This window comes from Ranitomeya variabilis, chromosome 5 (assembly GCF_051348905.1).
Source record: "Ranitomeya variabilis isolate aRanVar5 chromosome 5, aRanVar5.hap1, whole genome shotgun sequence".
In the NCBI taxonomy this organism is placed as follows: domain Eukaryota; kingdom Metazoa; phylum Chordata; class Amphibia; order Anura; family Dendrobatidae; genus Ranitomeya; species Ranitomeya variabilis.
In genome coordinates, this window is record NC_135236.1 from 654,650,151 (window position 1) to 654,664,440 (window position 14,290).

The following is a 14,290-nucleotide window of genomic DNA, read 5'->3' on the forward strand; positions in this document are numbered from 1 at the left end:
CCAGTGAAGTTTAATTTTGTAAGGTTGCAAATATCGAAAAATGGACTGGGAATGAATACTTTCACAAGCCACTGTAGCGTAGAGCCAAAAATGATGGTCCTGATTCATCATTTGTGTTTGTTTAACAACGTTTCTTTTTTTTGTCTTGTGGCTTGCGTTGATGTTTTTTTTTGCACCAAATTCTTCAAAATGGCTCACGTGGATTATGAATTTTGCACAAAATAAAAAATACTCTTAATTTAAGTCTTTTACATATTGTGTGACTTTTTAGAGGAAAAAGTTGTATGTTTTGCTAAAATGATGCAAAAGTTTCATCAAAAAATTACTCCTGTAGGGAACTGGAGTAAATTTGCACACAAATTTTGTGACTTTTTAAAAAATTTGTAATTGATGAATCAAGCAATATTAGCTGGAAATCACAACCCTGCCCATAATGACGAACATAAAACATAAAAGCAAACACATATAAAATAGACGAAACTGAGTTCAAGTTAAAATGACAATAAGGCAAAAAACACCAAAAACTTAAAAAAAAGCTGCGAATGTAATAATGAATTGGGTCCTATACGCGTAACCTGTGATTTTGGGTATTTTGCATCCTTCTTCGTAGAATTCTATTATTACAGAATGTAGTCTTACATACAAAAGCACAAGAAACTGCAGCACCATCCCCCTTCTCTCCCCTCCTCACTGTGTTATTTTTTTAGGGCCCGATGAGGCTTGAAATGTAGATTTTATGTGTTCTTCTGCAAGACCAATTACATAGGTATATTTAGGCCAGCACAATTTCAGCATGGCTGGCAGACCGAGCTTAATCCAGAAAACTTTATTTAATAAGAAAAAAAAAGTGAAAGTCGAGATACACAGACAGGAAGTAACTTTAATTAAACATTGTGAAAGTCAAAAAATTTTTACAGCTTCAAATTTTTTTTAGCAAAAAAATTAGAAGAATCTCTATTGTTTCATCAGAACTGTACAGTGCTCCTATTTAAAAGGTGAGATTCATACGTAGGATAAAATGCAGACATTTCCATTGTATTTTGTATATGTACATGATGGAAAAACAACCCCTCGAAACTCAAACAGCCATGTAACATTGTGAGAGCTAGGCCCATGTAAGTTTTTGTAAGCATAACCGTGGTATTTGGAGAACCAAAATTAGGTTTTGGGACCACTCAGTATTAAAAGGTTCACATGCTTTAATGGTGACAGCCCCTGTACATAAAAAAGTACAATTATCCTGAGCTTATTTACATTCTTTGTTAGTGTATATACGTCTTGGGGCAAATGACCAATTTTTCTCCTAGCTGTCTCAAGATCGTAACACCCAGAGTACCATGATAGTTGAATGATGATGGGTGGCAGGAGTTGCTATAGAGCCATAGTGTCAACCAACAATTGGCCCATATGGACAATTTTGTATACTTACACAGTGACTTTGTAAGGAACTTAGACAGTCCAATAGTCCAGTGGTGGGATTCAGTCTTAGATCATGGCCTACAATTCTGTATACAGTATTTATATGGTAAAGGCTATAGGTTCTCTTTTGTTAATGGGGTGTGGGGAGCATTTTATGACCAAAACGAACTCAAGGTCACATACTTTTCTCGTTTTCATAAGAAATGACCAACAATAAAGGATGTACAGACTTCCTTTAAGACATCAGGACTAATTCTATTATCCATTGATTACCGTTATGTTCTCTTTTACTATCTCCCTTGACATCTATTATCAGCCGATCTATATTGACTCGATCACCTATTAAATACCTATTAAAATAGTATAAAATTATAAATTACTATTTATACTCTTGTACATTGTAGGACGTTGACTTATCTCTGAGCACATGGAACAGGAAAAATGTCTGACTGTTGAATTGTCCTATAAAAAGACAGAAATAATGATGATCAGGTCTGGACTGAGCAGTTGGCCAACTATAAAGTCCTCATACATAAATAAAGCATACTTGTCAAGTCTCCTGGAACATCCGGAAGGCTCTCAAAAAAGAGGAGACCTCTCAAACTTCCAAAATAGTTGGAACATCTTCCTGGCACTGCTGATTCCTCCCAAAATCCCATGAAATCAGCGCTTCTTCCATGGAGGTAGCATGGATGTGGTGTGGTGGGACATAGTATGGAAAAGAGCTTGGCTATGGGGACATTGTTTTAGGTCTGCACTCTATATTGCCTGAAAGGGCTCACTCAAATGTCGGCAAGTATGAAATTAAGGGCCTTGGAAAGGGACTACTGACTTAAAAAGTGACAGCTATGGGAAACTGTACCTTGAAGATGGATCCCATCTATGACAGGGTCTATGTAGCGCCACGCTTGACCCAGTTTGAGATTATTTCCAGTCTCTCATACAGCTTTTGATGTTTAGCCAACTACAGAACAAGCCTTCGGACTACTTCTCTCTGTGTTAAAGTCTCCATGAGTTCGAATTTAGGCCTCAAATTTAATGGGATTGTCCAAGATTTTCAAAAACAATACTGGCAAATATAGGCTTGTCTCGAGATCCAAAGAGGTGGGATAAACTTGCACAAAAGTTAGAGTTTCCATTCGGTTTGGCTCATTCCAGAGGCAGACATTGGGTCGAGTCTTAAACTTCTCATGATGCGAACCATGATGTTGGTAGGTATGGGACCAATATCATCGATATGCAAGTTGGCCATTGTTTGGAATTTGTTAATGTGGAAGGGGAATGGGTAGTCCAAAATTTCTCATGTGTCTACTTTCTATTTTGAAAAATGGTCGACATCATAATTTACAATTTAGCTCAAAGATAGTTGTCAGATTTTGAGCTTATATATTTCATGTCCATTTTTTTTAATCTCACCAATGAACTGTAGCCCCCTTTAACCTGTATTTCATTTAATGAAGTAGATCCCACAACAGTGCCTTGGGTATTCATTCCCACCCTACGTATTCTGTATCTATGAAAAAAAAAAATATTTGTCATCTTGCGAAAACATGTTTCTCTTGTGCTTTTCCGGTGGTTTTTGTTCTGGGTGATGGTGGTGATGGGCAGAGGGTAAGATACATGTTGAATGGACATGATTTGCATTAAGGCATTTAAACTGCTGGTTTCTATTCATGTGAAAGACACGGGTAAAATGTTCGAGCAGACTTCAGAACGAAAGTATGTGCACCCTTTGTATAAAAAAAACCCCTACCCACATTCTATGAACATGCATATGATGAGAGGGGGGACAAACCAACATTCAGCCCATCCAAGTCATTTGCTTAGTACCTCATTTAGGTGCATTCAGTCTTAGCACAAATGTCTTAAAAATTCAGCAGTATATGACTGTCCAAAGGTAATTTTGCAACTTGAACCAACTGTCTCGCGACAGATTGAGATGCAGACAGTTTGATCAAAATCTCTACAGTGCCCATCAAGGTCGAGACTTAAAAAATCTAAGGTGCTTACCTAGCCGTCATGGCCAACTTTCTGTGCTAAGTACTTACTAAAGTATCTTTACAGCTTTGTATTTCATGCATAGACATAGAGTGAAATAATTAAATTCTGGATACTTCCAGCCACCATTAGAGGATCCTTAGCTTACGGCACAATGTTCGAAGGGGAATTCTCATCTCAGAAAGTCATGGCTTATACCTAGGATATGCCATTACTTTATAAATGGTGTGGTCCAACCTCTGATCTTAAGGATGAAGGGAACACAGCGCTAGACTAGGGGCCCTATTTCCCCATATCTGGCAGTATTGGTTATTTAAATACACGAGACAGTCTGCAATTTTTTGCACAGTTTGTTTGTCTGGAGACCTGCTGTGTAGGGAAAATTTACTAAGAGATGCAACGCTAAATCATTTCCCCATCTTCATCATTCTTTGGACCCTTCACAGACCATAAGGTGGTGCCCTGTCCTTGCAATAGACTATAAGTAGAGTTGAGCACAAAGTATCGCAGGACCCTGTTCCAGTGGCCATATTGGTTGCCGGACTAGAGTCCTCTTCCACCTCCCAGCATCTTCTCATGCAACAGTTGACGTTGCTCCGTGCTCACGAATCAAAAGAGGCATCAAGTGATGCCGGCAGGTAGCTTTGGTCCAGCGATCACGGACTACTGACCACTGGACAAGGGTCCTGCAAATCTTTTTGCTCAACTCTAGCCATCACCTTGTGAAGTAAGTAAACCTCTTTATAGAGTAAGCTTTCTATAAAACCATTATGCAATAATCTCCTACGCAAGCGGTGGCATCAGATTATTAGAATGATATTACTTATAGGGGTTGTAACCAATCATTGGACCCAGCATTCACATACCGACTGTGCTACCGGTGATTGGCTGCAGTGGTCTTGTTGTGCCAGCCCTGAATCCCCCAGTGATTGCTCAAACCAAGGGATAGAAGTACTCAACCTATCCTACAGCGTGAGTACATCAGTGTATAGATTCAATAAAAATACCTATCTAGACTTGGGGCGTATTTTGACTACAACATGGCTTCCGATTCTTCAACCTAAAACAATTGGGTCCTAATGCACCTGAGAAATAAAACTAGCTAAAATTAGACATTTGCATAGCAAAAAAACTGAATGCACCATCAACGCTATATCACTGATATAAGCAACAGAAGCAACCATACAGTACAATCTTTCATCAGCGTAAAGACGTACTAAAGTCAGAGAGGTTTCAATGTATAAAATCAATGATAAAAAAAAAGACGGGTCAATCTGTGTGTCAAAAAAAAGCTAATTTTGTTTTAACATAAAGTGTAAAATGACAAATTAAGAAAAAAAAAAAAAGAAAAAAAATTGTTCATCAGCCTTAAGAAACAATAGAAAAAAAAAGTAACAGTCGGCACTTTTTCACATTTTAACGCACACAATAAAATAAACTGGGTAAAGGGCTGTACAAATTCCAGAGTTAAATACATTATTTATATGGATATTTTACAAATTCCCCTTAAAATAATAATAAAAAAACAAGATATCTTAAAAAAATGCTTCCTTTTCTGTTGTGAGGTGTGTTCATTCCTACGTTATATATATTTATATGTTTTTTTTTACATTTGTTTGTGTTGGCAGAATAGAGAAAAAAGGATTTTTTTTCCTATATAAATAGGATTCTAACTTTGGCAAATTAAAAAAAATAATAATAATAATAAAAGGTCTTAAAATCATATACATTATTTATAAGTTGATAAAAGGGTCAACATAAAAACTAAAGGGGGTATGAAAAATGAGACATCCGTTGACCAGCATTCAACAAAGGGATTCAATTGGTAATCTGCAACCTACTTGATACTCCGATTTGTGCTTAATTTGCCAAAGCTCACTTGCTTTGCATTGGTTGATTAAAAACAAACAAAAAAAAAAAAACAAATAAAAAAACAAAAAAAGTAAAAAAAAATATTGGCTAACATTCTTTAGTGAATTGCACTTGAACATAAATGGAAAAGGCAGGAAGTTGTGACAAATCATGATACAGAGATATACACTCTGGATAATCCAAGGCTAGGTGGTCAATCATCTAGGTGTCCATGATATGTGGTGGGAGGCAAAGTAGAGGTCTTGCCTTCTCAGAATTGGCCCACCAAGTAGATGCCCGATACATATTAAAAATAGGTCATAGGAATGATGGTTGACCTCAGTTTGATAAAAATAAAAAAAAAGTAAACCAGATTGAAGTGATGAATGGAAAATATATATTGATGGAAACTTGATTTGAACTATGGAAAGAAATAAAAAATTGATCCATAGTGTGGAACCCTCTGTTCTGTTTATAACCTAGATTCATTGTCCCAAACCTAAAAAATACCCCCTGTCTCTCAATCATCTCCATCAACATTTGGAAAAAAAATACAAAACTCATAGCAAAAAGTGTACTTTTTTCCCATGACCCTTTTATGATCTTCTTGAGAAGATCCTTGGTTTCCTACGATCCATCCATTCGATTGGTTTGAAACTCTTTCAATTGATCAACCTCAAGGACATCTTAGAAGCTCATGGTGCATATCTATCCATGGACATTAATAAGTTACTTCAAGCACAGGTAAAATTGTAATAGAAATGTCCAAGGATTTTCTTCGTTTCTGTGATCTTGTTGTGACACGTCCTCATCACTGAGCAACGTAGACATCCATGAAGGTGGTGGCCTGGACAACAAACACTTCTTAGATCTATAAGTCTTGATTTGTGTACATCTGCAGTTTTATGGTTCCTCTGTACAGAGGCCTGAGTTAAAAGTTGCTCTTGGTTAGAGAGAAAAAAAGACAAACTGAGAGAAGTTCTTCCCAAGCCTTTGAGGTGAATTTCTCTTAGCGAAGTACCCCCAGGTGAGATCTTCCTTGATTTGTTTCACATGGGTGGTGCAATCATGCCGGAGATAGCTAGGAAGGAGCACAAAGAGGAAAGTGAACATTAGTGATTTTCTTAATACCCAACATTAAAAACCATAGAAAACGTGACATAACAAAATCACACCCAAATACAATAACCACACACAACAAACATGAATGTTTTAAGGATGTGTATTGGTGTGGAATTTATCTTGAAAGGATTGTGCTCTTCCCTTTCGACAGTCATTGGTGGCCATTAAAGAGGATATCCAACTTTCAGGCCTGTAAATGATATAAAATTACAAAACCAACAATTCTCATCCCTTCTTTTTTTGGAGATCCAACAATGAAGCTGTTTACCAGTTTATCAGTCAGTCTGTGACCGCTGCAGGCATTCAGAGGCCATAGTCATCATGTGTGGTCAAGCACTGTTTACCAATGGGTGCCATGTTGACAGTACATATTGTAGAGATGAAAGAATTTATTTGAGTAGAATGACAAGAATTCGTATTCTCTAAAATACAGATTTTTAGAAATTTGGGAAAAAAGTGTCCAAGTGGCAAAATGTAAAAGAAAAGAATACTCACCTCATCACTAACCTGTCTTGCCACCCCTGCAGTCCACTGTCCAGTCCTCCGCACTACTCCTTTTCATCTTCTCTTGTTGTGCATCCTCTTCGACCTTCTACACTCTGGCATGCCAAATAGGCCTCAGGCAATGCATGTCGTAATGTCATGACATCATTACATGCACTGCGACAGCATGGCACACAGTGACTTCAGAGGCCTACATGCCTTCAGAAGCCCCGGGATTGAGTGAAGTGCAGAATGAAGAGGATTCGAGGAGAATGAGAAAACAAGTGTTGTGGATTACCGGACAACGGGCTGCGAGGTGCAGAATGAATAGGATGAGTGCCACAGGAGAAGGCGATAATGAGAGGAGAGGAGTACTACACAACCGGCTGTGAGGTGATAGGTTGAGCGCCACAGAAGGTAAGAATGAGAGGAGTACCGGACAACTGATTGGAAGATTGCAAAGAAGCCGAAGGGTGATGTAACAATTTTTTTAACATCCTACGTTTATTATGCCCAGAGGTCTGAAGAGTCGCGAAGAGCATAATAAGGAACATTCAGTTCACACTGAATTACTTTGACACAAATTGAATTTCAATGTTAAATTTGCGATATCGAACTTTCACAGACTCAAACTTGTCTAACAGCTTCTAACTAGTGATGAGCGAGTGTACTCGTTGCTCGGGTTTTCCCAAGCACGCTCGGGTGACCTCCGAGTATTTATGACTGCTCGGAGATTTAGTTTTCATCACGGCAGCCGGATGATTTACAGCTACTAGCCTGCTTGATTACATGTGGGGATTCCCTAGCCACCAGGCAACCCCCACAAGTACTCAGCCTGGCTAGTAGCTGTAAATCATTCAGATGCCGTGATGAAAACTAAATCTCCGAGCAGTCATAAATAACTCGAAGGTCACCCGAGCGTGCTTGGGAAAACCCGAGCAACGAGTACACTCGTTCATCACTACTTCTAACCATTTTGACCCATGATGGATGGCTGCCATCAAATGTTTACAGCTGGAAACAAAAGACAGAAAGGACTAATAGAGCATTGATGCTGGATCGCCAAATTAAAGAAGAGGAGAGTATTGTTACGTTTTTACGCCAATAGATTTTTCCACTTTGGTACTCAACTCAATGCATTTCAGCCTTGAACTGAATCTAAGAGTGGTTTCTAGGAACATGCTGCCTGACAACCCCATAAAAAAGCAAGAGTCCTTAGCAACTAACCCCATCCATAGCGAGTGGTGGATCTCCAGGAGTGTATCTAGGGGGCCTCTAAAAACCCAATTTTGCTTGCTTAGCATTTAGATACACGGAAAGGGAAAGAAACTGAACCGTTGCCCAAGGTGAAGAAAATCCAAGCCTGAAATGGTAATATGATCAGAGCCAACTTAAGGTATATGTGGGCACCAGGATAACAGAGTCACAATGGGCCCCTTGTATACTTCACTCTCAACTTGACAAACATAGAGCATGTTTAACCAGATCCCTATGCGGACCCTGCCTAGATTTGCCTAGTTATAATTCTGCCACTGACAGCATTTGGGTATGAGTCAAGCCATGCCTTTACTCTCGTCTTGGCTGCCATTATTAAAGGGAACCTGTCACCTGAATTTGGCGGGACCGGTTTTCGGTCATATGGGCGGGGTTTTCGGGTGTTTGATTCACCCTTTCCTTACCCGCTCGCTGCATGCTGGCCGCAATATTGGATTGAAGTTCATTCTCTGTCCTCCGTAGTACACGCCTGCGCAAGGCAATCTTGCCTTGCGCACGCGCAGTATGCTTTGCCCAACTGCGGGCAAAGCCGAAAAGCATTAGTGTGCATGCGCCGGCGCACTATGTCCCGGAAGTATTTCGCTGTGTTCCGGGACATAGTGCGCCGGCGCATGCGCACTAATGCTTTTCGGCTTTGCCCGCAGTTAGGCATAGCATACTGCGCGTGCGCAAGGTAAGATGGCCTTGCGCAGGCGTGTACTACGGAGGACAGAGAATGAACTTCAATCCAATATTGCAGCCAGCGTGCAGCCAGCGGGTAAGGAAAGGGTGAATCAAACACCCGAAAACTCCGCCCATATGACCGAAAACCGGTCCCGCCAAATTCAGGTGACAGGTTCTCTTTAATAAAAAAAATATTTCTACTGTAATTGACCTTATTAAAAAAAGTCCATTGGATCACTGATCTGGGTCGGTCCGTTATCATTTTGCTTTTGAATCTATTTCCACTTCAGTATGTCATTTCTCCAGATTGATAGGAATAATTCAATTACGTGAAACTTAAATTTAGAAAATCAAGAAAAATATAGAAAGGTGATAATTAGGATTTCTTCAGAATCTTGAATAAGACAAATGTAAAGTTCTTTCATGGAAATCCACACATTTGCTGAAGGTAGTTACTTTTCTTTTATTTCAGTCAAAAACCTAACAAATTACATTAGTGGTAAACTTAAAGGTTTTGTCCTCACATTACGGCGGCATGCAATGTGAGGATTCCCCGATGTCAGCGGCGAGACCGAGTGGGCATGTGACTGCAAGTGTCGGATACACATACTCCCGGCCACATTCTTACTAGACATGTGCGACCTCACTCAATTCACTTGGATTGAAAGAACACGTCTAGTCTGAATGTGACCGGAAGTATGCATATCGCACATAACCGTTCACATGGTCTCACTGCTGGCACCGGAGAATCCCCTTTAACGGCAAAAAAATGTATAAACTGGGAACTAATTGAATCAGCCTTATCCTATCAGCAGTATGAGTTTTAAGTGGTAGACCCACTATTATTTGGCTTGCCCCATCTGTGAGTCGTAAAATATTTTACTGAACAGCAAAGAAGAGATCCTCAAGCGATGATGAGTGAGTATAAAGCTTAATGTATAATCCAATATGTTAAAAGCAGAAAAATGCAGACAAATCCACAGGGATTAATATACCCTAGGCGTTTCGCCGTTATGACTTAGTCATGGTAGCATATTGGATTAAACGTTAAGCTTTATACTCACCTATCATGACTGGAGGATCTCTTCCTTATTGTTCGGTCGCTTCAGCCCTGACCAGGGCATCGCCGTGTGATGTCTCCCAGCCGCAGCCTCAAGTGAACACTACTTTGGAGAGCTGATTCTCATTCTCTGTTCTCTTACTGTTTAATTAAGAATATTTTACCAACTAGCTGTTAAAGTGGGCGACTTTGTACTTTTTGAGCAATGACAAAAATTTTGCACTTTGGGCCCCCGGGAAACTTGGATTACCATTTAACAAGTGCTATAGTATATGTAACTGCAGGATTTTTGTTAAATTCTTGCCATGGGTCCACAGACACAGACCGAATACCATAATGGTCAACTTATAGCTAATTAATAGTAGTAAGGTGACAGAATCCTTCTATTCATACTCTGTTTCTATGAAGTTCTCTGGCTTCTATTTCCCCACTTAGATCATAACACTATGATGTCCCCTTTGTTACGTGCACCGGTGCACGCCGCTAGGTTCAGACAGGGGCAGGACAGGTCTCATGAATTCTTTGGAACTCTGAGGGAACCTTTACTCAGTGTGACCATGCACGGCAGCTTCCTCAGGCACAAGATGGATCCACTTGCTCACATAGACACAATTTATAGAGTCCTCATGAACAGATGAGCAGTGTAGTTTAATATCACAGTACGTCCAGTACAATTCAAGTCTCTGAAGCACGGGCTTCATAAACAGTACAGCTACTTCTTAAAGGCACATTGACTAACAGTCTCTTATGACAGCACAGTGAGATGGAGGACGAGGAGGGGTTTGCTGAGGGAGATGATCCCTGTGACACAATTCCTTCCAGTCCTTATCTTTCTGCTCCTGATAGACTTTGTCAACTAACAGCACATGGGTTAGCTCAGCTTCACTCTTTAATTGAATCCTGTGTCCCTATGGTTTTATTGCCTGAACTTTTGTGAGAGACAGATCACAAACCACTCATCCCTTCGGCTGCTGCCAGAACAGTCAACAACTTCCCCACAATCCCCCCTGGGGCTCTGCTAACCACTCCCTGTCTCCTGTGATTGTGTTCATCCCTCTAGTTGCTGGATACTTTTGAAGCGACAGCACTCAGCACTACTTCTGTATGTCACACCTTGGCCTCTTTAACCTTATGGTATTACTTCTACGAGATTAGTAAAACCATCTCCATTTGGTGCTATCACTCCCATTATCTGACTATTTCAAGGAATGGTTTTTATCACTTCTCATCAACAAGAGGGTTGGATACTTTGGCCCCCTGAAAGCAAAAAATGTTGCTCCATGGCAGGGCCGAGCTGGGGCACAACAGAAAAAGGTCCAAATCAGCCTTCCCATCATGGGACCCCAGCAGCCATGATAACAATTCCCATCTTACCACTTTGATGCCATGGCCGAAGCATCTAAAGGGTTAGACAATTGCGATCAAAGCTTGGTCAAATTGCAGCATATACTGTTGGGTTTCTCCTGTGTAAAGTGGCCAACACCCAGCGGTTATGGAGCAGAATCAGAGACTAAAGGGGGATTATCATGTTTGGAAGCTATTACCTGTCGCTGTCAGTCCTTCAGCTGGGACCTACACCAATCCCAAGAATTGGGGGTACATGTCAATGGAAAGGAGATCGATCATGCGGACTGGTGTTCTAGTGCCAAAGACTAGCTGAGTACAGTAGTTGGCGATTTCCGAAGTGGCAGTGCCCACGATCAACCAAGGCTTCATTCACATGAGGTTCTTTGAAGCCCCAGTTCTTGGGATTGAAGTGGGTCCCAGTGGTTTCACCCCAGAGATCGAGAAGTTATTCCCTACCCTATCTAAACTTTAAAATACTCCTGTCAGCCCACATCATACAGATCCTCTAGACTTCTACATACATGGCGCATATTGGGAGAAGTGAACAGATGCTTCAACTTACAGGCCCTATATGAGTGTCATGGTCTGCATGGCAGAAGTTAATGTAAATGGATTGTCTCAAGTTAGAAAACATGGTTGTTTTCTTCCAAAACAGCACCACATCTGTCCCCAGGTTAGATTTGCTATTACAGCTCATCTCACTGTGGCCACAGCACATCAACAATGGTGTCACAAGCATCATCCCATCTCCTCCTTACGCACATATAGTATACGTGTACCATTTAAACCAAATACATGGTAATGGTCTTGTATAAGTGTTTTGTTTTTTTTTAATTAGGGTCTTAGCTAAACTAACAAAGTCCTTAAAGAAATTGTACACTATGGAAGGTAGAAGATGAAGTTGACTACTTGGATCTTTATGAAGGTTCTAAATAACCTCCCCGTTTTAACATATCGGGCTCAAAGAAGACCTGTCACCAGGTGAAAAGTGAACAATTTTTGCTCTTATTTTATTCCTGCTGAGTATTACATTTTTTTTTTCATTTCAATCCTCCATACGGTTGCAGAAATATGGGAATTTTTAGGTACTACAAATTTTTAAGGCCTTAACAAAGGGGCGTAGCTGACAGGATCCTCTGGGGCGTGTCGTTAGGTTGCTCTGCATTATTATCCTGTGAGCACCTCCTCCAATACTCAGGAGAGCAACAAGAATCAAATAAAAGCAAAAACTGGACACTTTGACCTGGTGACAGGTTTCATGTAAATCTAGAGATGCAGGGGTTTAGGTGACAATACTGGCCACCACCCTGTGTATGACTAACCAATTCATTCTCTGCAACTTTAGAAAGCAAGACTGCCAAGTAGTCAGTCCCTCTGTGTCTACTGTTTAACTATAGTCACAAGTTGGCCAGTGAGCCCCAGTGTTAATATAAAACCCACAGTTTGTTGTAGGCCTTAGCTACTCTACCAGGCCCTAATAAGTGTATATGTAAGAAGAATACAGATCATTTCTCTAGTCAATAGACACAGACAGAACACAGAAACAAGACAGGAGCAGAAAATGGGAAGAACTGGTCACATACTTCAGGAGAAGGCCAAGCCCTGCAGAGAGCCTGAACTGAGGAACTTGCCAGTGTCCACAAAAGACTGGTCTGATGAGGGAAGACAAAAGGGCAAATTAGTGAACTGGGAAAAATGGCATAATGACAAACCCTGTAAAAATGGGTTTATATTGTGTTCCTGTGGCTGCTGTGCGGAATACGCTCATTCATTCTTGCCATCACAGTACTATTCTAATTGTGTCTTTAGACGGCTACTTTCCTAGTATAATAAGCGTTCTTAAAGAGCAAGTCCTGTCAGATACTTCTCTCTGTTAAAGAAAAGCTGTCACTTCGTGTGAATGCCGCCATTCTCCTGAATCTGGCAATGTTTTTCTTTTCTCCTTACGCCTCTCTGTTCCTGAAATATGGCCATCTATTTCCTGTATAGAAACCTAGCATAGATAGACAAGTGGGTGTGGTCCTTAGCTCTCATTTGTGGGAGTCTTTTTGAAGATCATGCCCATTTGGCTAACAATACTATATACAATACAATACTTTATATACAGGAAAGAAAAGGCCGTATCTAAGGAACGGAGAGGCACAGGAACAAAAGAAAAACAACGTCGGATTCAGAAAGAAAGCGACATTTACACCTGGTTAAAAAACCCCATAAAATTATAGCAGATGACATTTTTCCTTTAAGAGTCATATTTTTCACCATATTCTACTATTGCAGATTAAAAAAAGAAAATAGTAAGTTTATTCTTTTCAGCTTGTCAATAGCTGAATGAATAGGTAAAAAGTGACAACTTTTCTGAGCTAGAAATGTGCACCAGGCAGTTGTTACTCTCTTTTTCCAAATTTTGGTAAATCCGTCTACGCATTAGTCAGCAGAAGGCTACAATGAGCACAATAAGCTCCTCCCAAATGTTAATCTAGGTTTTTTCAAGGTACAATTATAATAAAATTCATAAAAAAAAAGCATTAAGCAAAATTTGTATTAAAAAATTCCATTTTATTTAGGATTTTCTTATGATGCCATTAATTTTAGTGCCAATTACGACTGAAATTGCTCTTTAAAAAGGAGACTTCTGCCTCTAATTACAATGAGGATACTAATATTAATCTAGGTGTATAATCGATAAACATTCTGCTATCCTGTTGTGTGAGATCCTGTGTATCATGACATGATCTGTATTTATTCTTTTGCTACAAATAACCTATAAAGTTAAAAGACTGGTCAATATTCTACCATCTAACCAGGGTTCTAACGTTCAATGTTTTTTCAACTATTGGGACACTGGTTATTAAAGGGCCATAAACTACAATGATGGGAATAACTTTCCGAAATCGTTCCTATCATTGTAAAGATCACTTATATACAATATTTGCACATGTACTATCTTATAAGACATCATCTTTTAACAGAAAATTAGAAAAATGTAGAATAAAACCTATACCTAGAACTTTTTGCTTTAGTCCTATGCGTATAATGATGGTGAACCATAGGCAAATGTCCACCAACCCTAAT

The 14,290-nt window shown here is 39.8% G+C and overlaps 1 protein-coding gene across 2 annotated transcripts in view; it reads right to left on the reverse strand.

Moving 5' to 3' along the window:
• Positions 1–862: 862 nt before the first annotated feature.
• Positions 863–14,290, reverse strand: part of EBF1 (EBF transcription factor 1) — a 454,089-nt gene continuing 440,661 nt past the window's right edge. The window contains exons 16-17 of one of the 2 annotated variants that reach the window (XM_077266443.1): positions 12,802–12,870; positions 863–6,349 (exon numbers count right to left, since the gene is read on the reverse strand). In XM_077266443.1, the coding sequence (XP_077122558.1) occupies positions 12,803–12,870 (68 nt within the window). In that variant the 3' untranslated portion in view covers positions 863–6,349; position 12,802. The remainder of the gene's footprint in view (positions 6,350–12,801; positions 12,871–14,290) is intronic. The other variant, XM_077266444.1, reaches the window with a different exon arrangement.